Here is a 24082-nt window from a genome sequence, read left to right on the forward strand (position 1 = left end):
GCGTTCAAGAAATAACTTCAGCGTATGTAGTCGAAGCTATAGAGCGTCTAGAGAAAGAGGCCAAGAGGGTGTTGTCCGCCCTGAGAGCGAGCAGAGTGTACTGGAAAAGCTGCTCAAGATCGACAAAAAGGTGGCGACGGTTATGGCCATGGACATGCTAATGGCCGGAGTGATACCGTGATAGTCTGTTGTTCTTATACTTACCCTTATCTCATACATCCTTTTTTTCCAGACCTCAAGTACCTTTACAGCGGCCTTGCTGTGCCTTGCCAAGAATCCGGAGAAGCAGGCGTACTCCGAGAAGAGGTGATGAAAGTTCTACCCGAGAAGGACTCCGAATTCACTGAGGCATCGATGAAGAACGTTCCCTATCTACGTGCCTGCATCAAAGAGTCACAACGGATCTATCCTTTGGTCATCGGCAATGGCCGATTTCTCAATCGGACAGCGTTTTGAGCGATACCAAGTGCCAGCTGGTACCTGTGTGTCGATGGTTCCCTGAGCTTGCTATCAAGCGAGGAGCACTTCCCCAAGGCTGCTGAGTTCCTGCCAGAGCGTTGGATTCGTAACGCCACAGACTCCAACGGGCAATGCCCGGCAAATGACTTGAAGCTGAAGAATCCGTTTGTGTTCTTGCCCTTCGATTTGGACCCGGATGTGCGTTGGAAAGCGCATCGTGACATGGAGCTCGAGCTGGGCATCGCTCGACTCATTCGGAACTTTAGCATCGAGTTCAATCATCCCACGGAGAACGCTTTCCGCTCCTCCCTGATCAATTTGCCCAACAGTAAACACATTTCTCATCCTAAATTATCTTTACAACTGGAAAACCTTGAAGGAACTTATTTGCAATATAAAGTAGGTGTTTTTTGGCCGCACGTCAATCAGAATCAACTTGTTTTGTGCTTTGAGGCATGAGGCAAATCAAGCACACAAAATTTTCATTGTGCAATTTGTGCCAACACGAGAGGCGTCACTTATCTGTGCGGAGGCATTTTCCTTGAGCAACACATTGTGCAATCGAAATCCTGCACACATCACATAAATTCCTTCCATTCGCGAATACAAGACCCATTCCTATTGGCTATGGTTGACCCAACCTCCATCAAGGGAGAGATCCTTGAGATGACTGGCGAGCATGTGGAGCAGCTCCATTTAATGTGGTCCTCATGCTCGAGCCGAAGACATGCGAGGACTTTCTGCACAAACTCAAGGCGCACGCGGATAATTTCTATACGGATCTGCTGACCGAGTCGCGGGAGAAGCAGGCGCCATCCTGGATGACATAGCCGCACTCCGAGCCGAGGCCAGCGACCTCACCCGACTCCTCCATGAGACGGTGGACATTGGTCAGAGGCCCGACGATGTGCCACTGATCACATTGCAGCTGAAGCTGGACAAAAGCATTGAGCATCTGCGCGAGGAGCTCTCGAAACGTCGGGCGGAGATCGGGAGCTGCTGCTCCAGCAGGAGCAGCTCTGCGAAGAGCTGGGCGCACTGCCGCTCCCTCTACTGGCGGACCCGCTGCCCCTGCCGATGAGATGGACGGCTTTCGCGACCATCTCGACAACCTGCGCTCTCAGCGCGCAGTGCGCCAGACGGAGCTGGACCAGCTGCGCAAGGCCATCAAGCATGACATGAAGATGCTCGAGCTGATGCCCCAGACCGATGCAGAGGATCGCCTACTGAACGATCTGAGCCACAATCTAACACCAGAGACACTAGAGCGGCTGCGGCAGATGCGCAACAGTTATGCCGAGCAGATCCAGGAGCTGCGCTCCAAAATCCATGACATGCGCGAGAAGATCTACGTGCTGTGGGATCGCCTCCAGGAGACGGACGAGAGCGCCATGCGACGAGTGCGCGAGTGCACCGAGAATACGCAGCGCACCTATGACATCCTCCATTCGGAGCTGCAGCGCTGCAGGCACTGCGCAGCCAGAATCTCAAGACGTTCATCGAGCAGCTGCGCGTCGAGATAAGCAAGTGGTGGGATCTAACGCTCAAGAGCCAGCAGGAGCGCAAGCGTTTCTCCAACTACTACAATAAGTATTACAACGAAGACCTGTTGGAGCTGCACGAGCTGGAGCTGGATGATCTGAAAAGCTTCTACACGTGCAACAAGGAGATTTTCGATCTGTACGAGAGCCGTGCAGAACTTTGGTCCCGCATGCAGGCTCTAGAGGCAAAGGCCAACGAGCCGAATCGTTTCAACAATCGTGGCGGCCAGTTCCTTAAAGAGGAAAAGGAACGCAAGGCCATCACCTCGAAGCTGCCCAAGATTGAGCAGCAGATCACTGATCTGGTGCACGCCTATGAGGTGCAATCGCATGGCCCGTTTCTGGTTTATGGCGAGAACATACTGGAGCTGATGGCTGGCGAATGGGAGAACTATCAGCAGGCCAAGCAGAGCTCGGCCCGCAAGAACGCCCCGCCCACCACGAGGACGGGCAGCAGCAGCAAATTAATGATGCCACCGCCGACTGCCGGTTCAACGGCCCTCGCACGCCACGAACTTTGAAGAACATGTCCTCAATGTCGACCTCGACAATGTCGTTGCGCAAGACCCCAACAATCCAGCTGATCACTCCCAATATGTAATGTGCCAGAAATTCATATTCGTAGAGGTGTGAGATTGTATGTACGGATGGAGGTTGTACATACTTTTTTTGACGGTCAGACACCAATAGTATAGCAGGATTTCGAACGTGTACCTTTAGCTATGCTCTGACTAGCTCGCCGGAATGTCGTGGATCTTTCCTACTCTCCTCTCTGCTATACGAACACATTCGCAAAGATGTTTTAGGTACACTTGTTTGATTGCACAACGTTTTCAAATTCACTTGGATCTATATATTTGTATAAAAAGACACATCCGAATTCGCACAGCTTCACTATAGCAATGATCTAGCCAGAAGTTCTATTACTTGCATTAGCCCTTACGATCGGAACTTTACCTTCCACAACCAACGGGGTAATCGTACGATTTTAGACAAAGCTTACACCTTGCTTCCCTAGATAACGGAGTAATCGTACGATGCTAAGCAAAGCTTACACATAGCTTCCACGACTAACGGAGTAATCGTATGATTTCTAGTAAAGCTTTAAAACATAACTCCCACAGATCCACGCTGCTTCTCTAAATTAGACATTAAGCTCTTCAATGGAAGCTTTAACTACTGCTCTCTTGTAATTGATCTCTTATATTGTTTTGTAAAGAGCAGAGTTAATGTTAAACGCGAGGCCGTACTGGCTCTCCAACCTTAAACTCTACTTTCCGACAGCGTAGATTATATCGCCTAGCATTTTGTTCATGTGACTCTTTCACCTTTTTCTTTGCCGATTCGCAAATAAATTGTAGTGCTTCCGGATAACTAATGCGGCTATCCTCCGATAAGAGTCTTAAGTGGCGAAGCAACTCATAGTCTTTGCCAATGAGCTACAAACTCACGTATTTGCTTGTTCATTTTTGGCCAAAACAAATATCTTTTAATCTTTTCGATGGTTTTCCCTACTCCACTGTGGGCGGCATTGGCGGGTCATGGGCCCGTGAGATTACACCTTGGTGAGTTCCCTAGGAATCCACAATTTCCAAGATAGATTATCTACACCATTATTTCCCTGATCAGGTTCGGTTCTTTTGTAGACAAAATCATTGAGAATCTTCAAGTCTGGTAATTTGTCTTGCTTAGCGCGAATATTATCAATTAAGGTCATATATTCTGGTGATTTAAATTCTGCGGCAGATAGATCAACTATCGGACCCTGCTCTTCCATTTCAGAAACAGTAATTTCCTCTTTACGCGATAGGGCATCCGCTACCACGTTTAGTGAGCCTTCCGGTGCGTTATCTCAAAAGAGAATCCCTGTAGTTTTATGGCCCATCGAGCTAATCTACCAGACAACTCCTTCTGACGCATAAGCCATGGTAATGAGGCATGATCGGTTATCACCTCGAATGCCTGACCTTCTACATAAGCACGAAACTTTTTAATTCCCTTTATCACCGCTAAACATTCTAATTCCGTGACTGAGTAGTTTTTCTGAGCTTTAGATAGCTTCTCGGACATGAACGCTACGGGTAATTCTTCTCCTTCTTCGTTTTTCTGAGCTAACACACAACCAATTCCTACAGTACTAGCATCACATAACAGCAAAAAGGGTTTTGAGAAATCAGGAGTAGACAAAATGGGAGCTGACGTCAAGCACTGTTTAAGTTTTTCAAATGCCTGATTGGCCAAAGGGTTCCACGCATACGCTTTCGGTTTCTTTAATAGTTCTGTGAGGGCGCAACTTACCGTTGCATAATTGTCGACGAAACGACGGTACCACCCAGCAAGACCAAGGAATCGTCGCAATTGTTTCACCTTCTTGGGAACGGGGAATTCTTTAATAGCTTCAATTTTACTCGGATCCGTCTTTACCTGTCCGTATCCAATGATGAACCCCAGATACTTAATCTCACGCATGCAAAAGTGCGACTTGGCAATGTTTATCGTAAGATTAGCCTTTCGTAAGTGTACTGCAACTTCTCTCAGTAACATTAAATGGGATTCGAAATCGTCTGATAAAATTAGTAAGTCATCGAGGTAAACAAACACTCTCGTACGCAAGTTAGCAGGTATTACCTTATCCATTAAACGACAGAGGATTTGTGAGGCATTGGTTAGACCAAAAGGCATAACTTTGTATTGATACAGCGGTCGGTTAGGTATGGTAAACGCGGTGTATTGGCGTGAAGACTCCTCTATGGAATTTGCCAATAAGCATGCTTCATATCGAGTCCCGTTATGTATTTGGCAGGTGGCAATCGACTGAGTATCCCATCTATGTGGGGAAGAGGGTATGCATCTTTTCGGGTATATTTGTTGATCTCTCGAGAATCAAGGCATAACCTATTCTTGCTCCCTTTCTTTACTAGGACGCAATTTCTACTCCATGGACTATTTGAAGGTTCTATCACGCCCAGCTTAATCATCTTCTCTACTTTTTCGAACATCACTTTCTCTTTCGCGGGGGAAATGGGCCAATGTCGTTGTTTGACGGGTACTTCGGCATTGATTACCATAGAATGTTGTATTAGGTGTGTACGACCTAGTCCGTCGCATTCATATGACGGGAAGGTTCTTATTACCGCCTCTAATTGGTTCCTTTGTTCTTCATTTAGGGAATGCATTTTAGGCGTTTCCTTCATAATCGTGTCGTCTCTATTCTCCAAACAGCTCACAGTTCCTTCTCGGGTCAATAATTGGGATAGAAGACCGAAATCTTTCCAAAAGTCAACTCCTAAATAAACATCTTGCTTTAAATCTGGTATGATAAAGAACTCTACTTCCTTAACTATTTTACGGAATTCAATCGGGACCACCAATTTGGACACTACGGTACAAGCTTCGTTGCTGGCAGTGCGTATGGTTCCCAAACACTTCTGAGACTGTGGGTGATGTGCTAAAAAGGTTGCTGCTCTCCCACCCAAACAACTAATGGTTGCTCCTGAATCCAGCAAAGCCTTATAAGTTTGCCCTTCGATCATTACCTCCGTGTACAATCGGTTATCTGAACTCAGAATAACTGCTGAGACTAAACGTTTTCGAACAGATTGGACCTTTTTCCAGAACGCTCGTCTCCGGACCGTCGATCGTTTGGGCTTAACTATCAATTTAAACCACGTATTCACATTTTCTGAATCTAACTCTTTGCTCTCCATCGTTTGAGTCGCTACATCTATACCTGTACAAATTTGGTGTAGTATCATATCCGGTTTTACGTCAACTACCCCTTCGGAAAGCCCTCTTAAGGTAGTTAGTTTACTTTCGTTTAGTTGCTGTTCTTGGTCGGATGTACTGACTGGGCTCCGGTCGGTACATCCGTTTCAAGTTTTTCGCTGGGTTACATTTGACGCATCGAGGTTTATAAATATCCTTAGCACCACACCCATAGCAGAAAATTCGCCTTTCTCCTAAACAATCATCAAAACGATGCCCTTCCTGGTCGTAGTTCCAGCATACTAGTTTCTTACGATAAATCTGCGAAACGTCTTCTTCCTCCATATCTTCATTGTCCGTAAGTATTTCTGCTACATTCGATTTGCTGAATTTACCTCGTGGAAAAGGGTTATGGTTGTCTTTACAGAAGTTTTCATGCTTGCGAACTTCTTCTCTCAGGCCAGTTCGATCGCTGATTTTGAGATGCAAGAGTTCATATCTGAGGGCCGTTTTTGCGTTACGTTTTAAAATGTCTACTAACTTATTTTCGCTAATCTCGTGTGAGAGCCTGGACACTAATTCTTCGACGGCCGTCTGGTAATCGTCAAACGATTCACCCTCTCTCTGACGGCGTTTTCTAATCAACTCCCACAAGTCGAAATCATCTTTAGCATCATCGAATCGTTGTCTGAACGAGGCAGAAAAAGTTTGCCAAGAAAACTGTGGGTTCTTTCTATGGAAGTTCCAAAACCAATCGCTGGCTTTAGACGAGAAAAGCAGATGCATATTGTCACCGAGTAATTCGTAATCGTTATTTAAAGTGGAGGATGTAAGTGAACGAACCCTGTACAGGAATTCGTCGACGTGCATAGCGTCTTTGGATCCGTCAAACTTTAGTCGCCAACTGGCTAAGATATTAGCGGCCTTCCCAGGAGCTATTGCCCTGTTAGAGACATTTGGATGTGGTAATCCCTTTCCCTTCCATTTTCTGAAGACAACGAGTTTCCTGTTATATTAGGCTCGTGATTTTGCCTTGTCGCTTGCACAGGCGTGCTATCTGAAGCTATAGTCATCCTAACTAATTGTCCGCGTAGATTTTCTTCGATCAAATTCTTAGCGAATGAACTTAGCTCCACCATCATATCTTTCTGCTCACCTTTTATCAGGGCTTGTATAACCTCAAGGGTTCTTTCCGACATATCTCCTTCGCCCGACCTATGGCTGATACTGCCCAAAGAATTATCCCGAAATTGTTGAGACTGCAACCTAGTATGCATCCCTCTGCGCGATTTAGTTCCCCGTCCCTGTTTAGGCCTAGCCCTCTTGACTTTTGAAGTCCTCTCTCTGAAGCGTTTGACTCCGGGTTGGATCCCCTTCTAACGGCACTATACCCGAACCCATGTCGGGTGGTAATTCGGCTGCTAGAGTATTCTCATCAAACGAAAGTTCCTCCGGATTCAACTCCGCCCTACATACGGGGCAATTTCTGTTATTTTTCACGAATTCTTTCATGCAAGTATCATGATACCTGTGCCCACAAGATGCAGTACATATTAGTTGACTTCTTCTTATGGCTTCTTGACATATACCACAGATCTGGGCGTCTACGTCACCCGACGCCTTGCCCCCTGGGGTACGTTGTACTGGTGTACTGGTACTGGTACGTTGTAACCCAGTAATACGAGTTCTGATCACTAAATGTGGAAATCCCTAATTATAGGACCAAAGCTTCAATAAATTCTACAAAATTTTCCTAAATACCCAATATTTGTCCTTTTCGAGCTTGACTCCGTCCGATATACGCTTTCTCTTGTCGCCGGAATATAACCTCAATGAAATCTAAATTGGTCTATGGTATGTTTATGTGGTCAGTAACCTTGGCAATGGCTAATTTCCAAATCTATATCTAGAAAATTAGACTTCCGAAAGCCATCGATACTCTTCCCTCATAAACTCTTTTGGGGTTATCCTATTATAATTTGGCCGACCTATCCGCCTTTGTGAATAGCTGTCGTATATTCGCAAATTAATTCTGGTAACAAAAAAAAATCAGTTTCCATCCCTTGCTACCTGGCGGATTCTATTTGGTTAGGTATTCCGAAACTCAGAATCTTAAACCCAAAATTCCATCAATATCCTCCGTTACAGTAGTTGGACGGGAAGTATTAATTTTAATGTGGAATTTAAAATTGCAACGAGCAAAGTTTTTGGGGGTTTTAACCAGTAGTAACTCGTACTCTGGCCCCACGTTGGGCGCCAATCTATGTAATGTGCCAGAAATTCATATTCGTAGAGGTGTGAGATTGTATGTACGGATGGAGGTTGTACATACTTTTTTTGACGGTCAGACACCAATAGTATAGCAGGATTTCGGAACGTGTACCTTTAGCTATGCTCTAACTAGCTCGCCGGAATGTCGTGGGATCTTTCCTACTCTCCTCTCTGCTATACGAACACATTCGCAAAGATGTTTTAGGTACACTTGATTTAATGTTCAAAAGGAACTCTACAAAAGAAATCAAAAAGAAAAGAATGTGAATTTTAACTAACTGGTTAATCGACTACCGACAAATAGTCAGGCTATATTCCGTCGCTCTTGGGGAACTCAGATGACTTTGACCCCTTCTCTACCCTCCCTACCTTTGTATGCCGTTTAATCGACAGCATAACCCTAATCGAGCGCATCTCTATTTGATCATCGGACTTCCTCATGCTCTACTCAGGACAAACACGAAAGGTTTAATGTTCCATTATTATCTACTAATTATTATTTAATAATTCAAAATTTAAGGGTTTGGACTTCATGGTTTTCCAGATAAGTATAAGCTTAGCATAAAGTAATTAAATAAAGAAGGAGGAAATAGTATCCAGTTATACCTAGTTATATGTGTATATGTATATAGGACTTATGTGTAGAGAATATGGCGTAAAAGAAATTAAATTGGAAAGAAGAGAAAAATATGATAATTATATAACTAGAAGGCAAACGAGAACGAAAAATTAGTAGCCGCTTTAAATTATGGCACGGAGATGGTTGTTTCATATACCGGAATAGAAGTTTTATAAGACAGATATACATTTCGAAAATACTCGAGAATTCCGTTAAAGGAAGTTCGTAACTCACTCATACTTTATACGAATTATCCGGCGTGTCCGTTGAGCTCAAGGGGCGACGTAGGAACATATTCTGAGGAAGGGAGAAACATTATGAATATACACTTCTAATTCGGATGAAACACCGATTTTCTTTACATTTCCATACCCGTACGACGACGATTTGCCACTCAACGGCTGATCTTAAAAAAAATGTGGTTTTCATTTGCGCTAATTTCTAATTATGGGTAATTATATACATTATTGATTTTTTTTTCTTTTTAAATCTATACAATACAAAAATAGTTAGTGCGTAGCCTAATCTTTAATAAATGGAAAATCTCATGACGAGACTCAAAACTAATACTTTGGTACATTTTCACACGACGACTATTAAACGGCAGTGTGGATCGCCGCAGAATGATGTTTTATTTTCACAGTTTGAGAACCACTCCACACACTGCGAAGAACTACATGCGAAAGCCTTAGCCGCGCGCTTAATTCATAAGCGAGAAGGGTGACGAGCGCGGCATATTAGTTTCTCCGAATTCGCAAGAAAACCATTCTTCTCGTCTTACTCCAAAATGTACTTCAGCTCAAGTATGCCTCCACATAACTTCGGGTTTCACTCTAGTATATCTTCGGACGGCTCTTTCTGGTTTATTTGGTTGTAGTTATCGTTGGTTTATGTAGATGCTGGTTCCTGGGAAATCCGAGGTCTTTCCCAGATCTACTAAGAAATCGATGGATTTTGACGACCTCGTTCTTGGAGGGGGGTCAATTGGTTTTTCTTTCCCAGTGTCGAACGTAGTAAGATTTCCAGCCCTATGATACGAGACTGTTAAAGCTGTGTCACTATTGTAAGGTCCAAATACCTCTTATTTTTTCTTAATCCAAAAGGAATAATGTAGTCCACCAGAACTTCAATTTACTTGGCACGTGTTTGATTGCACAACGTTTTCAAATTCACTTGGATCTATATATTTGTATAAAAAGACACATCCGAATTCGCACAGCTTCACTATAGCAATGATCTAGCCAGAAGTTCTATTACTTGCATTAGCCCTTACGATCGGAACTTTACCTTCCACAACCAACGGGGTAATCGTACGATTTTAGACAAAGCTTACACCTTGCTTCCCTAGATAACGGAGTAATCGTACGATGCTAAGCAAAGCTTACACATAGCTTCCACGACTAACGGAGTAATCGTATGATTTCTAGTAAAGCTTTAAAACATAACTCCCACAGATCCACGCTGCTTCTCTAAATTAGACATTAAGCTCTTCAATGGAAGCTTTAACTACTGCTCTCTTGTAATTGATCTCTTATCTTGTTTTTGTAAAGAGCAGAGTTAATGTTAAACGCGAGGGCCGTACTTCCCAAGCTGTTCTCTGGAGTTTTAGAGTCACAACTGGCCACTACACCACAGTTGAGGAAGCGCTAGTTTTAACTGGCGAAGCCTAAACGGAAAAAGGACAGTTGCCTAGTGTTTCACTTGTATGTCTTTGAGGTGAAATATTCCTAAGTTTTTACCCTGTTCGTTCTTTCTTTTGATAATAGGATGAGCCAACTCGTCTAGATACCACGGCTGAAATAAAAACCGGCGCTAACTTTGCATTGAACTTTTTAATGGCATTGCTTTGGCAGAAATTGCGGGCAAGTACTGGCTCTCCAACCTTAAACTCTACTTTCCGACAGCGTAGATTATATCGCCTAGCATTTTGTTCATGTGACTCTTTCACCTTTTTCTTTGCCGATTCGCAAATAAATTGTAGTGCTTCCGGATAACTAATGCGGCTATCCTCCGATAAGAGTCTTAAGTGGCGAAGCAACTCATAGTCTTTGCCAATGAGCTACATACTCACGTATTTGCTTGTTCATTTTTGGCCAAAACAAATATCTTTTAATCTTTTCGATGGTTTTCCCTACTCCACTGTAGGCGGCATTGGGCGGGTCATGGGCCCGTGAGATTACACCTTGGGTGAGTTCCCTAGGAATCCACAATTTCCAAGATAGATTATCTACACCATTATTTCCCTGATCAGGTTCGGTTCTTTTGTAGACAAAATCACTGAGAATCTTCAAGTCTGGTAATTTGTCTTGCTTAGCGCGAATATTATCAATTAAGGTCATATATTCTGGTGATTTAAATTCTGCGGCAGATAGATCAACTATCGGACCCTGCTCTTCCATTTCAGAAACAGTAATTTCCTCTTTACGCGATAGGGCATCCGCTACCACGTTTAGTGAGCCCTTCCGGTGCGTTATCTCAAAAGAGAATCCCTGTATTTTTATGGCCCATCGAGCTAATCTACCAGACAACTCCTTCTGACGCATAAGCCATTGTAATGAGGCATGATCGGTTATCACCTCGAATGCCTGACCTTCTACATAAGCACGAAACTTTTTAATTCCCTTTATCACCGCTAAACATTCTAATTCCGTGACTGAGTAGTTTTTCTGAGCTTTAGATAGCTTCTCGGACATGAATGCTACGGGTAATTCTTCTCCTTCTTCGTTTTTCTGAGCTAACACACAACCAATTCCTACAGTACTAGCATCACATAACAGCAAAACGGGTTTTGAGAAATCAGGAGTAGACAAAATGGGAGCTGACGTCAAGCACTGTTTAAGTTTTTCAAATGCCTGATTGGCCAAAGGGTTCCACGCATACGCTTTCTGTGAGGGCGCAACTTACCGTTGCATAATTGTCGACGAAACGACGGTACCACCCAGCAAGACCAAGGAATCGTCGCAATTGTTTCACCGTCTTGGGAACGGGGAATTCTTTAATAGCTTCAATTTTACTCGGATCCGTCTTTACCTGTCCGTATCCAATGATGAACCCCAGATACTTAATCTCACGCATGCAAAAGTGCGATTTGGCAATGTTTATCGTAAGATTAGCCTTTCGTAAGTGTACTGCAACTTCTCTCAGTAACATTAAATGGGATTCGAAATCGTCTGATAAAATTAGTAAGTCATCGAGGTAAACAAACACTCTCGTACGCAAGTTAGCAGGTATTACCTGCTGTATTGATACAGCGGTCGGTTAGGTATGGTAAACGCGGTGTATTGGCGTGAAGACTCCTCTATGGGAATTTGCCAATAAGCATGCTTCATATCGAGTCCCGTTATGTATTTGGCAGGTGGCAATCGACTGAGTATCCCATCTATGTGGGGAAGAGGGTATGCATCTTTTCGGGTATATTTGTTGATCTCTCGAGAATCAAGGCATAACCTATTCTTGTTCCCTTTCTTTACTAGGACGCAATTGCTACTCCATGGACTATTTGAAGGTTCTATCACGCCCAGCTTAATCATCTTCTCTACTTTTTCGAACATCACTTTCTCTTTCGCGGGGAAATGGCCAATGTCGTTGTTTGACGGGTACTTCGGCATTGATTACCATAGAATGTTGTATTAGGTGTGTACGACCTAGTCCGTCGCATTCATATGACGGAAGGTTCTTATTACCGCCTCTAATTGGTTCCTTTGTTCTTCATTTAGGGAATGCATTTTAGGCGTTTCGTTCATAATCGTGTCGTCTCTATTCTCCAAACAGCTCACAGTTCCTTCTCGGGTCAATAATTGGGATAGAAGACCGAAATCTTTCCAAAAGTCAACTCCTAAATAAACATCTTGCTTTAAATCTGGTATGATAAAGAACTCTACTTCCTTAACTATTTTACGGAATTCAATCGGGACCACCAATTTGGACACTACGGTACAAGCTTCGTTGCTGGCAGTGCGTATGGTTCCCAAACACTTCTGAGACTGTGGGTGATGTGCTAAAAAGGTTGCTGCTCTCCCACCCAAACAACTAATGGTTGCTCCTGAATCCAGCAAAGCCTTATAAGTTTGCCCTTCGATCATTACCTCCGTGTACAATCGGTTATCTGAACTCAGAATAACTGCTGAGACTAAACGTTTTCGAACAGATTGGACCTTTTTCCAGAACGCTCGTCTCCGGACCGTCGATCGTTTGGGCTTAACTATCAATTTAAACCACGTATTCACATTTTCTGAATCTAACTCTTTGCTCTCCATCGTTTGAGTCGCTACATCTATACCTGTACAAATATGGTGTGGTATCATATCCGGTTTTACGTCAACTACCCCTTCGGAAAGCCCTCTAAAGGTAGTTGGTTTACTTTCGTTTAGTTGCTGTGCTTGGTCGGATGTACTGACTGGGCTCCGGTCGGTACATCCCGTTTCAAGTTTTTCGCTGGGTTACATTTGACGCTTCGAGGTTTATAAATATCCTTAGCACCACACCCATAGCAGAAAATTCGCCTTTCTCCTAAACAATCATCAAAACGATGCCCTTCCTGGTCGTAGTTCCAGCATACTAGTTTCTTACGATAAATCTGCGAAACGTCTTCTTCCTCCATATCTTCATTGTCCGTAAGTATTTCTGCTACATTCGGTTTGCTGAATTTACCTCGTGGAAAAGGGTTATGGTTGTCTTTACAGAAGTTTTCATGCTTGCGAACTTCTTCTCTCAGGCCAGTTCGATCGCTGATTTTGAGATGCAAGAGTTCATATCTGAGGGCCGTTTTTGCGTTACGTTTTAAAATGTCTACTAACTTATTTTCGCTAACCTCGTGTGAGAGCCTGGACACTAATTCTTCGACGGCCGTCTTGTAATCGTCAAACGATTCACCCTCTCTCTGACGGCGTTTTCTAATCAACTCCCACAAGTCGAAATCATCTTTAGCATCATCGAATCGTTGTCTGAACGAGGCAGAAAAAGTTTGCCAAGAAAACTGTGGGTTCTTTCTATGGAAGTTCCAAAACCAATCGCTGGCTTTAGACGAGAAAAGCAGATGCATATTGTCACAGAGTAATTCGTAATCGTTATTTAAAGTGGAGGATGTAAGTGAACGAACCCTGTACAGGAATTCGTCGACGTGCATAGCGTCTTTGGATCCGTCAAATTTTAGTCGCCAACTGGCTAAGATATTAGCGGCCTTCCCAGGAGCTATTGCCCTGTTAGAGACATTTGGATGTGGTAATCCCCTTTCCCTTCCATTTTCTGAAGACAACGAGTTTCCTGTTATATTAGGCTCGTGATTTTGCCTTGTCGCTTGCACAGGCGTGCTATCTGAAGCTATAGTCATCCTACCTAATTGTCCGCGTAGATTTTCTTCGATCAAATTCTTAACGAATGAACTTAGCTCCACCATCATATCTTTCTGCTCACCTTTTATCAGGGCTTGTATAACCTCAAGGGTTCTTTCCGACATATCTCCTTCGCCCGACCTATGGCTGATACTGCCCAAAGAATTATCCCGAAATTGTTGAGACTGTTGAGATGTAGTTCCCCGTCCCTGTTTAGGCCTAGCCCCTCTTGACTTTTGAAGTCCTCTCTCTGAAGCGTTTGACTCCGGGTTGGATCCCCCTTCTAACGGCACTATACCCGAACCCATGTCGGGTGGTAATTCGGCTGCTAGAGTATTCTCATCAAACGAAAGTTCCTCCGGATTCAACTCCGCCCTACATACGGGGCAATTTCTGTTATTTTTCACGAATTCTTTCATGCAAGTATCATGATACCTGTGCCCACAAGATGCAGTACATATTAGTTGACTTCTTCTTATGGCTTCTTGACATATACCACAGATCTGGGCGTCCACGTCACCCGACGCCTTGCCCCCTGGGGTACGTTGTACTGGTGACATGTTAAGGTAACCCAGTAATACGAGTTCTGATCACTAAATGTGGAAATCCCTAATTATAGGACCAAAGCTTCAATAAATTCTACAAAATTTTCCTAAATACCCAATATTTGTCCTTTTCGAGCTTGACTCCGTCCGATATACGCTTTCTCTTGTCGCCGGAATATAACCTCAATGAAATCTAATTTGGTCTATGGTATGTTTATGTGGTCAGTAACCTTGGCAATGGCTAATTTCCAAATCTATATCTAGAAAATTAGACTTCCGAAAGCCATCGATACTCTTTCCTCATAAACTCTTTTGGGGTTATCCTATTATAATTTGGCCGACCTATCCGCCTTTGTGAATAGCTGTCGTATATTCGCAAATTAATTCTGGTAACAAAAAAAAAATATCAGTTTCCATCCCTTGCTACCTGGCGGATTCTATTTGGTTAGGTATTCCGAAACTCAGAATCTTAAACCCAAAATTCCATCAATATCCTCCGTTACAGTAGTTGGACGGGAAGTATTAATTTTAATGTGGAATTTAAAATTGCAACGAGCAAAGTTTTTGGGGGTTTTAACCAGTAGTAACTCGTACTCTGGCCCCACGTTGGGCGCCAATCTATGTAATGTGCCAGAAATTCATATTCGTAGAGGTGTGAGATTGTATGTACGGATGGATGTTGTACATACTTTTTTTGACGGTCAGACACCAATAGTATAGCAGGATTTCGGAACGTGTACCTTTAGCTATGCTCTAACTAGCTCGCCGGAATGTCGTGGGATCTTTCCTACTCTCCTCTCTGCTATACGAAAACATTCGCAAAGATGTTTTAGGTACACTTGATTTAATGTTCAAAAGGAACTCTACAAAAGAAATCAAAAAGAAAGAATGTGAATTTTAACTAACTGGTTAATCGACTACCGACAAATAGTCAGGCTATATTCCGTCGCTCTTGGGGAACTCAGATGACTTTGACCCCTTCTCTACCCTCCCTACCTTTGTATGCCGTTTAATCGACAGCATAACCCTAATCGAGCGCATCTCTATTTGATCATCGGACTTCCTCATGCTCTACTCAGGACAAACACGAAAGGTTTAATGTTCCATTATTATCTACTAATTATTATTTAATAATTCAAAATTTAAGGGTTTGGACTTCATGGTTTTCCAGATAAGTATAAACTTAGCATAAAGTAATTAAATAAAGAAGGAGGAAATAGTATCCAGTTATACCTAGTTATATGTGTATATGTATATAGGACTTATGTGTAGAGAATATGGCGTAAAAGAAATTAAATTGGAAAGAAGAGAAAAATATGATAATTATATAACTAGAAGGCAAACGTGAAAGAAAAATTAGTAGCCGATCCGCTTTAAATTATGGCACGGAGATGGTTGTTTCATATACCGGAATAGAAGTTTTATAAGACAGATATACATTTCGAAATTTCTCGAGAATTCCGTTTAAGGAAGTTCGTAACTCACTCATACTTTATACGAATTATCCGGCGTGTCCGTTGAGCTCAAGGGGCGACGTAGGAACATATTCTGAGGAAGGGAGAAAAATTATGAATATACAGGTCTTCACTTCTAATTCGGATGAAACACCGATTTTCTTTACATTTCCATACCCGTACGACGACGATTTGCCACTCAACATCTGATCTTAAAAAAAATGTGGTTTTCATTTGCGCTAATTTCTAATTATGGGTAATTATATACATTATTGTTTTTTTTTTTTTCTTTTTAAATCTATACAATACAAAAATAGTTAGTGCGTAGCCTAATCTTTAATAAATGGAAAATCTCATGACGAGACTCAAAACTAATACTTTGGTACATTTTCACACGACGACTATTAAACGGCAGTGTGGATCGCCGCAGAATGATGTTTTATTTTCACAGTTTGAGAACCACTCCACACACTGCGAAGAACTACATGCGAAAGCCTTAGCCGCGCGCTTAATTCATAAGCGAGAAGGGTGACGAGCGCGGCATATTAGTTTCTCCGAATTCGCAAGAAAACCATTCTTCTCGTCTTACTCCAAAATGTACTTCAGCTCAAGTATGCCTCCACATAACTTCGGGTTTCACTCTAGTATATCTTCGGACGGCTCGTTGGTTTATGTAGATGCTGGTTCCTGGGAAATCCGAGGTCTTTCCCAGATCTACTAAGAAATCGATGGACTTTGACGACCTCGTTCTTGGAGGGGGGGTCAATTGGTTTTTCTTTCCCAGTGTCGAACGTAGTAAGATTTCCAGCCCTATGATAAGAGACTGTTAAAGCTGTGTCACTATTGTAAGGTCCAAATACCTTTTATTTTTTCTTAATCCAAAAGGAATAATGTAGTCCACCAGAACTTCAATTTACTTGGCACGTGTTTGATTGCACAACGTTTTCAAATTCACTTGGACCTACATATTTGTATAAAAAGACACATCCGAATTCGCACAGCTTCACTATAGCAATGATCTAGCCAGAAGTTCTATTACTTGCATTAGCCCTTACGATCGGAACTTTACCTTCCACAACCAACGGGGTAATCGTACGATTTTAGACAAAGCTTACACCTTGCTTCCCTAGATAACGGAGTAATCGTACGATGCTAAGCAAAGCTTACACATAGCTTCCACGACTAACGGAGTAATCGTATGAATTTTTATTTGCGTTTTATGTTTGATTTGATTTTTTGTACCTTTATCTGTTAATCTCTGTTTCATTTATTTTCGATGTTGGCCCAATAAAAATTAAATTACTTCCAAGAAGGACAACCGAACCAAAAAAAACGAGGGGGAACGTTGTGAGTTGCTGCGGACACCGCAACTCTACAGTTATACCCGATACTAAGTCAGTATGGCTCTCCTCCGGCAGACGCCGCTAATATTAAACGACACGACAAAGAGTGCGTGCGAGAGAGACAGAAAATCAGTCTGAGCGTAACGTCGGGCGCTGCGTAGCCAGTGCAAATGGATTTGTTCCTTTTGGCTATAAAAATTATCTGATCTGGTCCAGATTCAGCAATCTGATAGATATGGTCGTTATCTATGATTCTGCGTTTTTAGTTTTCTCGAATGTGCAATATTGTGGATGCAACAGATTTTCGTCCTTTGTGGGGGCGGAAGGGGTGGGGCGAAATTCTGAGATATACGTTTTATAGTGAGGTCTAACAGAAGTGCGGATACCAAATTTGGTTACTCTAGCCTTAATAGTCTCTGAGATTTGTGGATGCCCCAGATTTTCGTCCTTTGCGGGGGCGGAAGGGGGTGTGGCGAAATTTGGACACGAAACGGTCAAGGTCCGATATCACAGGAGTGTGGATACCAAATTTGGTTGCTCTGGCTCTTATAGGTTCTGAGATCTTTGAACTCATATTTTGAAATTGGCAAAACCGACCATGAAACCTGTGTGTTAGAGAGAGACAGAGCGAGTTAGAATGAAATTGTTTTCTTGATTCTGGCTATAATAATTATACGATCTGGTTGAGATCTTACATTCTAAAACATATAATCATCCTCTACGATTCTGCGTTTTTGGTTTTATCGTATCTTTAAAAATGTGGATGCCACAGATTTTCGTCCTTTGTGGGGTTTTGAAATATTTTTGTAGCAGTGACATATCACAGAAGTCTGGATACAAAACATCGTTGCTCTAGCTCTTATAGTCTTTGAGCACTAGGCGCTGAAGGGGACGGACAGACGGACGGACGGACAGACGGACAGACGGACAGACAGACATGGCTCAATCGACTCGGCTATTGATGCTGATCAAGAATATATATACTTTATGGGGTCGGAAACGATTCCTTCTGGACGTTACACACATCCACTTTTACCACAAATCTAATATACCCCAATACTCATTTTGAGTATCGGGTATAATAACAAGATATAAAAAAGCGCTAAAGATTAGCTTGTTTATATTGTTATCAGGCCCAAAACTTTCGGCAGTCTACCGACCATTCCATGCCCAATAAATAGCAGTCTATATTAAAAAAATATGGCAAACGTTTACAATTATTTCTGTTTGACATTCGCACGCTCCCGCGAACGTGTTTTGGCACTCTCTCTCGCTCTTGTTCTGTTTGTGCTCTGTTATCGGTCAGCTCTTTTTGCAACAAAGCTCTCGCAGGCCTTTCAAATAGCTAGCTAATGGAATGATTTAGCAGTATAGCTCTGGCAGTGAATGAATTAAGTTCCTAACAAGCAAAATGTTGAAAGTGCGCAGCGGTCTATCTATAATTCAGGCGCAAAAAGCAGCCCTCTCTGTCAGCAGTCCGCTGGTAAATATATAGTATACATATAGATCCGATATGACAGTGATATACGTTTTTAAATCTCTTGTAGCGTTGGCAGACCACAGCAGCTGTAGCAGAGCCCAGAAATGATGCTAGTACATTTTTTCTGTCTACTGTTTGGAATTTTATGCCTGGAGGAAAATATAGCAAACTGGACATTGTGAAATTGTTCAAAGCTTTGCAAGACGACTATGGAAACATATTATATTTACCAGGTATGATGGGAGGTACGTCATACCTGATGACTCACAATCCCAAGGACTTCGAGGTCGTGTTCCGGAACGAAGGAGTGTGGCCGCATCGGCCTGGCAGCGATACTCTTCGCTATCATCGGAAGACTCATAGAAAGGATTTCTTCCAGGGAGTGGAGGGAACTTTACCCACACAAGGAAAAACCTGGAGCGACTTTCGATCGGCTGTAAATCCTATCCTAATGCAGCCGAAGAACGTGCGGCTTTACTATAAGAAGATGTCCCAAGTGAACCAGGAGTTTGTGCAACGGTGCGTATGACTGATAATAAATCCCTGTTTACGCTCAAGTATGTTCTCCCCCCTTCACAGTATTAAAGCACTCCGTGATATCGATACCCAGGAAGCTCCAGATGATTTCTTAAGCGTTATAAATCGGTGGACTCTCGAGTCAGTCTCTGTGGTGGCTCTGGACAAGCAGTTGGGACTGCTCAAAGAGTCGGGCGATAACGACCAGGCTGTGTTACTTTTCAAGTACCTGGACGATTTTTTTGAATTAACAGCCGATCTGGAGATGAAGCCCTCCATCTGGCGTTACGTTAAAACACCCAAGCTAATAAAGCTAATGAAGTCCCTAGATGGCGTTCAAGAAATAACTTCAGCGTATGTAGACGAAGCTATAGAGCGTCTAGAGAAAGAGGCCAAGGAGGGTGTTGTCCGCCCTGAGAGCGAGCAGAGTGTACTGGAAAAGCTGCTCAAGATCGACAAAAAGGTGGCGACGGTTATGGCCATGGACATGCTAATGGCCGGAGTGGATACCGTGATAGTCTGTTGTTCTCATACTTACCCTTATCTCATACATCCTTTTTTTCCAGACCTCAAGTACCTTTACAGCGGCCTTGCTGTGCCTTGCCAAGAATCCGGAGAAGCAGGCCGTACTCCGAGAAGAGGTGATGAAGGTTCTACCCGAGAAGGACTCCGAATTCACTGAGGCATCGATGAAGAACGTTCCCTATCTACGTGCCTGCATCAAAGAGTCACAACGGATCTATCCTTTGGTCATCGGCAATGGCCGATTTCTCAATCGGGACAGCGTTTTGAGCGGATACCAAGTGCCAGCTGGTACCTGTTTGTCGATGGTTCCCCTGAGCTTGCTATCAAGCGAGGAGCACTTCCCCAAGGCTGCTGAGTTCCTGCCAGAACGTTGGATTCGTAACGCCACAGACTCCAACGGGCAATGCCCGGAAAATGACTTGAAGCTGAAGAATCCGTTTGTGTTCTTGCCCTTCGGATTTGGACCCCGGATGTGCGTTGGAAAGCGCATCGTGGACATGGAGCTCGAGCTGGGCATCGCTCGACTCATTCGGAACTTTAGCATCGAGTTCAATCATCCCACGGAGAACGCTTTCCGCTCCTCCCTGATCAATTTGCCCAACAGTAAACACATTTCACATCCTAAATTATCTTTACAACTGGAAAACCTTGAAGGAACTTATTTGCAATATAAAGTAGGTGTTTTTTTGGCCGCACGTCAATCAGAATCAACTTGTTTTGTGCTTTGAGGCATGAGGCAAATCAAGCACACAAAATTTTCATTGTGCAATTTGTGCCAACACGAGAGGCGTCACTTATCTGTGCGGAGGCATTTTCCTTGAGCAACACATTGTGCAATCGAAATCCTGCCCACATCACATAAATTCCTTCCATTCGCGAATACAAGACCCATTCCTATTGGCTATGGTTGACCCAATCTCCATCAAGGGAGAGATCCTTGAGATGACTGGCGAGCATGTGGAGCAGCTCCATTCAATGTGGTCCCTCATGTTCGAGCCGAAGACATGCGAGGACTTTCTGCACAAACTCAAGGCGCACGCGGATAATTTCTATACGGATCTGCTGACCGAGTCGCGGGAGAAGCAGGCGGCCATCCTGGATGACATAGCCGCACTCCGAGCCGAGGCCAGCGACCTCACCCGACTCCTCCATGAGACGGTGGACATTGGTCAGAGGCCCGACGATGTGCCACTGATCACATTGCAGCTGAAGCTGGACAAAAGCATTGAGCATCTGCGCGAGGAGCTCTCGAAACGTCGGGCGGAGATCGGGGAGCTGCTGCTCCAGCAGGAGCAGCTCTGCGAAGAGCTGGGCGCACTGCCGCTCCCTCTACTGGCGGACCCGCTGCCCCTGCCCGATGAGATGGACGGCTTTCGCGACCATCTCGACAACCTGCGCTCTCAGCGCGCAGTGCGTCAGACGGAGCTGGACCAGGAGCTGCGCTCCAAAATCCATGACATGCGCGAGAAGATCTACGTGCTGTGGGATCGCCTCCAGGAGACGGACGAAAGCGCAATGCGACGAGTGCGCGAGTTCACCGAGAATACGCAGCGCACCTATGACATCCTCCATTCAGAGCTGCAGCGCTGCCAGGCACTGCGCAGCCAGAACCTCAAGACGTTCATCGAGCAGCTGCGCGTCGAGATAAGCAAGTGGTGGGATCTAACGCTCAAGAGCCAGCAGGAGCGCAAGCGTTTCTCCAACTACTACAATAAGTATTACAACGAAGACCTGTTGGAGCTGCACGAGCTGGAGCTGGATGATCTGAAGAGCTTCTACACGTGCAACAAGGAGATTTTCGATCTGTACGAGAGCCGTTCAGAACTTTGGTCCCGCATGCAGGCTCTAGAGGCAAAGGCCAACGAGCCGAATCGTTTAAACAATCGTGGCGGCCAGTTCCTTAAAGAGGAAAAGGAACGCAAGGCCATCACCTCGAAGCTATTCAAGATTGAGCAGCAGATCACTGAACTGGTGCACGCCTATGAGGTGCAATCGCATGGCCCGTTTCTGGTTTATGGCGAGAACATACTGGAGCTGATGGCTGGCGAATGGGAGAACTATCGGCAGGCCAAGCAGAGCTCGGCCCGCAAGAAGGCCCCGCCCACCACGAGGACGGGCAGCAGCAGCAAATTGATGATGCCACCGCCGACTGCCGGTTCAACGGCCCCTCGCACGCCCCGAACTTTGAAGAACATGTCCTCAATGTCGACCTCGACAATGTCGTTGCGCAAGACCCCAACAATCCAGCTGATCACTCCCAATATGACCAAGAGCACTGGGAATCTGCACAAGCGACTCAATCCATCAGCAGCCGCCAGCTCTTCGGGGTATCGGACTCCCAACGCCAAGCGCAGCCTCATGAGCTCTCTGAATTCGATACGCCCGTCGCCGTCTACCGCACAGCGGCTTTTGGTTTTTCTTTCCCAGTGTCGAACGTAGTAAGATTTCCAGCCCTATGATATGAGACTGTTAAAGCTGTGTCACTATTGTAAGGTCCAAATACCTTTTATTTTTTCTTAATCCAAAAGGAATAATGTAGTCCACCAGAACTTCAATTTACTTGGCACGTGTTTGATTGCACAACGTTTTCAAATTCACTTGGATCTATATATTTGTATAAAAAGACACATCCGAATTCGCACAGCTTCACTATAGCAATGATCTAGCCAGAAGTTCTATTACTTGCATTAGCCCTTACGATCGGAACTTTACCTTCCACAACCAACGGGGTAATCGTACGATTTTAGACAAAGCTTACACCTTGCTTCCCTAGATAACGGAGTAATCGTACGATGCTAAGCAAAGCTTACACATAGCTTCCACGACTAACGGAGTAATCGTATGAATTTTTATTTGCGTTTTATGTTTGATTTGATTTTTTGTACCTTTATCTGTTAATCTCTGTTTCATTTATTTTCGATGTTGGCCCAATAAAAATTAAATTACTTTCAAGAAGGACAACCGAACCAAAAAAAACGAGGGGGAACGTTGTGAGTTGCTGCGGACACCGCAACTCTACAGTTATACCCGATACTAAGTCAGTATGGCTCTCCTCCGCAGACGCCGCTAATATTAAACGACACGACAAAGAGTGCGTGCGAGAGAGACAGAAAATCAGTCTGAGCGTAACGTCGGGCGCTGCGTAGCCAGTGCAAATGGATTTGTTCCTTTTGGCTATACAAATTATCTGATCTGGTCCAGATTCAGCAATCTGATAGATATGGTCGTTATCTATGATTCTGCGTTTTTAGTTTTCTCGAATGTGCAATATTGTGGATGCAACAGATTTTCTTCCTTTGTGGGGCGGAAGGGGTGGGGCGAAATTCTGAGATATACGTTTTATAGTGAGGTCTAACAGAAGTGCGGATACCAAATTTGGTTACTCCAGCCTTAATAGTCTCTGAGATTTGTGGATGCCCAGATTTTCGTCCTTTGCGGGGCGGAAGGGGGTGTGGCGAAATTTGGACACGAAACGGTCAAGGTCCGATATCACAGGAGTGTGGATACCAAATTTGGTTGCTCTGGCTCTTATAGGTTCTGAGATCTTTGAACTCATATTTTGAAATTGGCAAAACCGACCATGAAACCTGTGTGTTAGAGAGAGACAGAGCGAGTAAGAATGAAATTGTTTTCTTGATTCTGGCTATAATAATTATACGATCTGGTTGAGATCTTACATTCTAAAACATATAGTCATTCTCTACGATTCTGCGTTTTGGTTTTATCGTATCTTTAAAAATGTAGATGCCACAGATTTTCGTCCTTTGTGGGGTTTTGAAATATTTTTGTAGCAGTGACATATCACAGAAGTCTGGATACAAAACATCGTTGCTCTAGCTCTTATAGTCCTTGAGCACTAGGCGCTGAAGGGGACGGACAGACGGACGGACGGACAGACGGACAGACGGACGGACGGACAGACGGACAGACAGACATGGCTCAATCGACTCGGCTATTGATGCTGATCAAGAATATATATACTTTATGGGTCGGAAACGATTCCTTCTGGACGTTACACACATCCACTTTTACCACAAATCTAATATACCCCAATACTCATTTTGAGTATCGGTATAATAACAAGATATAAAAAAGCGCTAAAGATTAGCTTGTTTATATTATTATCAGGCCCAAAACTTTCGGCAGTCTACCGACCATTCCATGCCCAATAAATAGCAGTCTATATTAAAAAAATATGGCAAACGTTTACAATTATTTCTGTTTGACATTCGCACCCTCCCGCGAACGTGTTTTGGCACTCTCTCTCTCTCTTGTTCTGTTTGTGCTCTGTTAT

General features: G+C 43.9%; 2 protein-coding genes across 2 annotated transcripts; both read left to right on the forward strand.

Annotated features, from left to right (window-relative positions):
* Positions 1–309: 309 nt before the first annotated feature.
* Positions 310–23960, forward strand: LOC117195091 (probable cytochrome P450 12a5, mitochondrial). The gene is made up of 6 exons (XM_033399747.1): positions 310–392; positions 474–787; positions 18981–19266; positions 19327–19774; positions 19830–20391; positions 23917–23960. Exons 1-6 carry the CDS (start codon positions 310–312, stop codon positions 23958–23960), a joined length of 1737 nt encoding a protein of 578 aa, XP_033255638.1.
* LOC117194975 (probable cytochrome P450 12a5, mitochondrial) lies at positions 18613–20521 on the forward strand. Its single transcript, XM_033399448.1, has 4 exons — positions 18613–18750; positions 18815–19266; positions 19327–19774; positions 19830–20521. The coding sequence occupies exons 1-4, from the start codon at positions 18679–18681 to the stop codon at positions 20514–20516; spliced, it is 1659 nt and encodes a 552-aa protein (XP_033255339.1). The 5' UTR covers positions 18613–18678; the 3' UTR covers positions 20517–20521.
* Positions 23961–24082: the final 122 nt, after the last annotated feature.

The sequence above is a fragment of the Drosophila miranda genome (assembly GCF_003369915.1).
Source record: "Drosophila miranda strain MSH22 chromosome Y unlocalized genomic scaffold, D.miranda_PacBio2.1 Contig_Y5_pilon, whole genome shotgun sequence".
NCBI lineage: Eukaryota > Metazoa > Arthropoda > Insecta > Diptera > Drosophilidae > Drosophila > Drosophila miranda.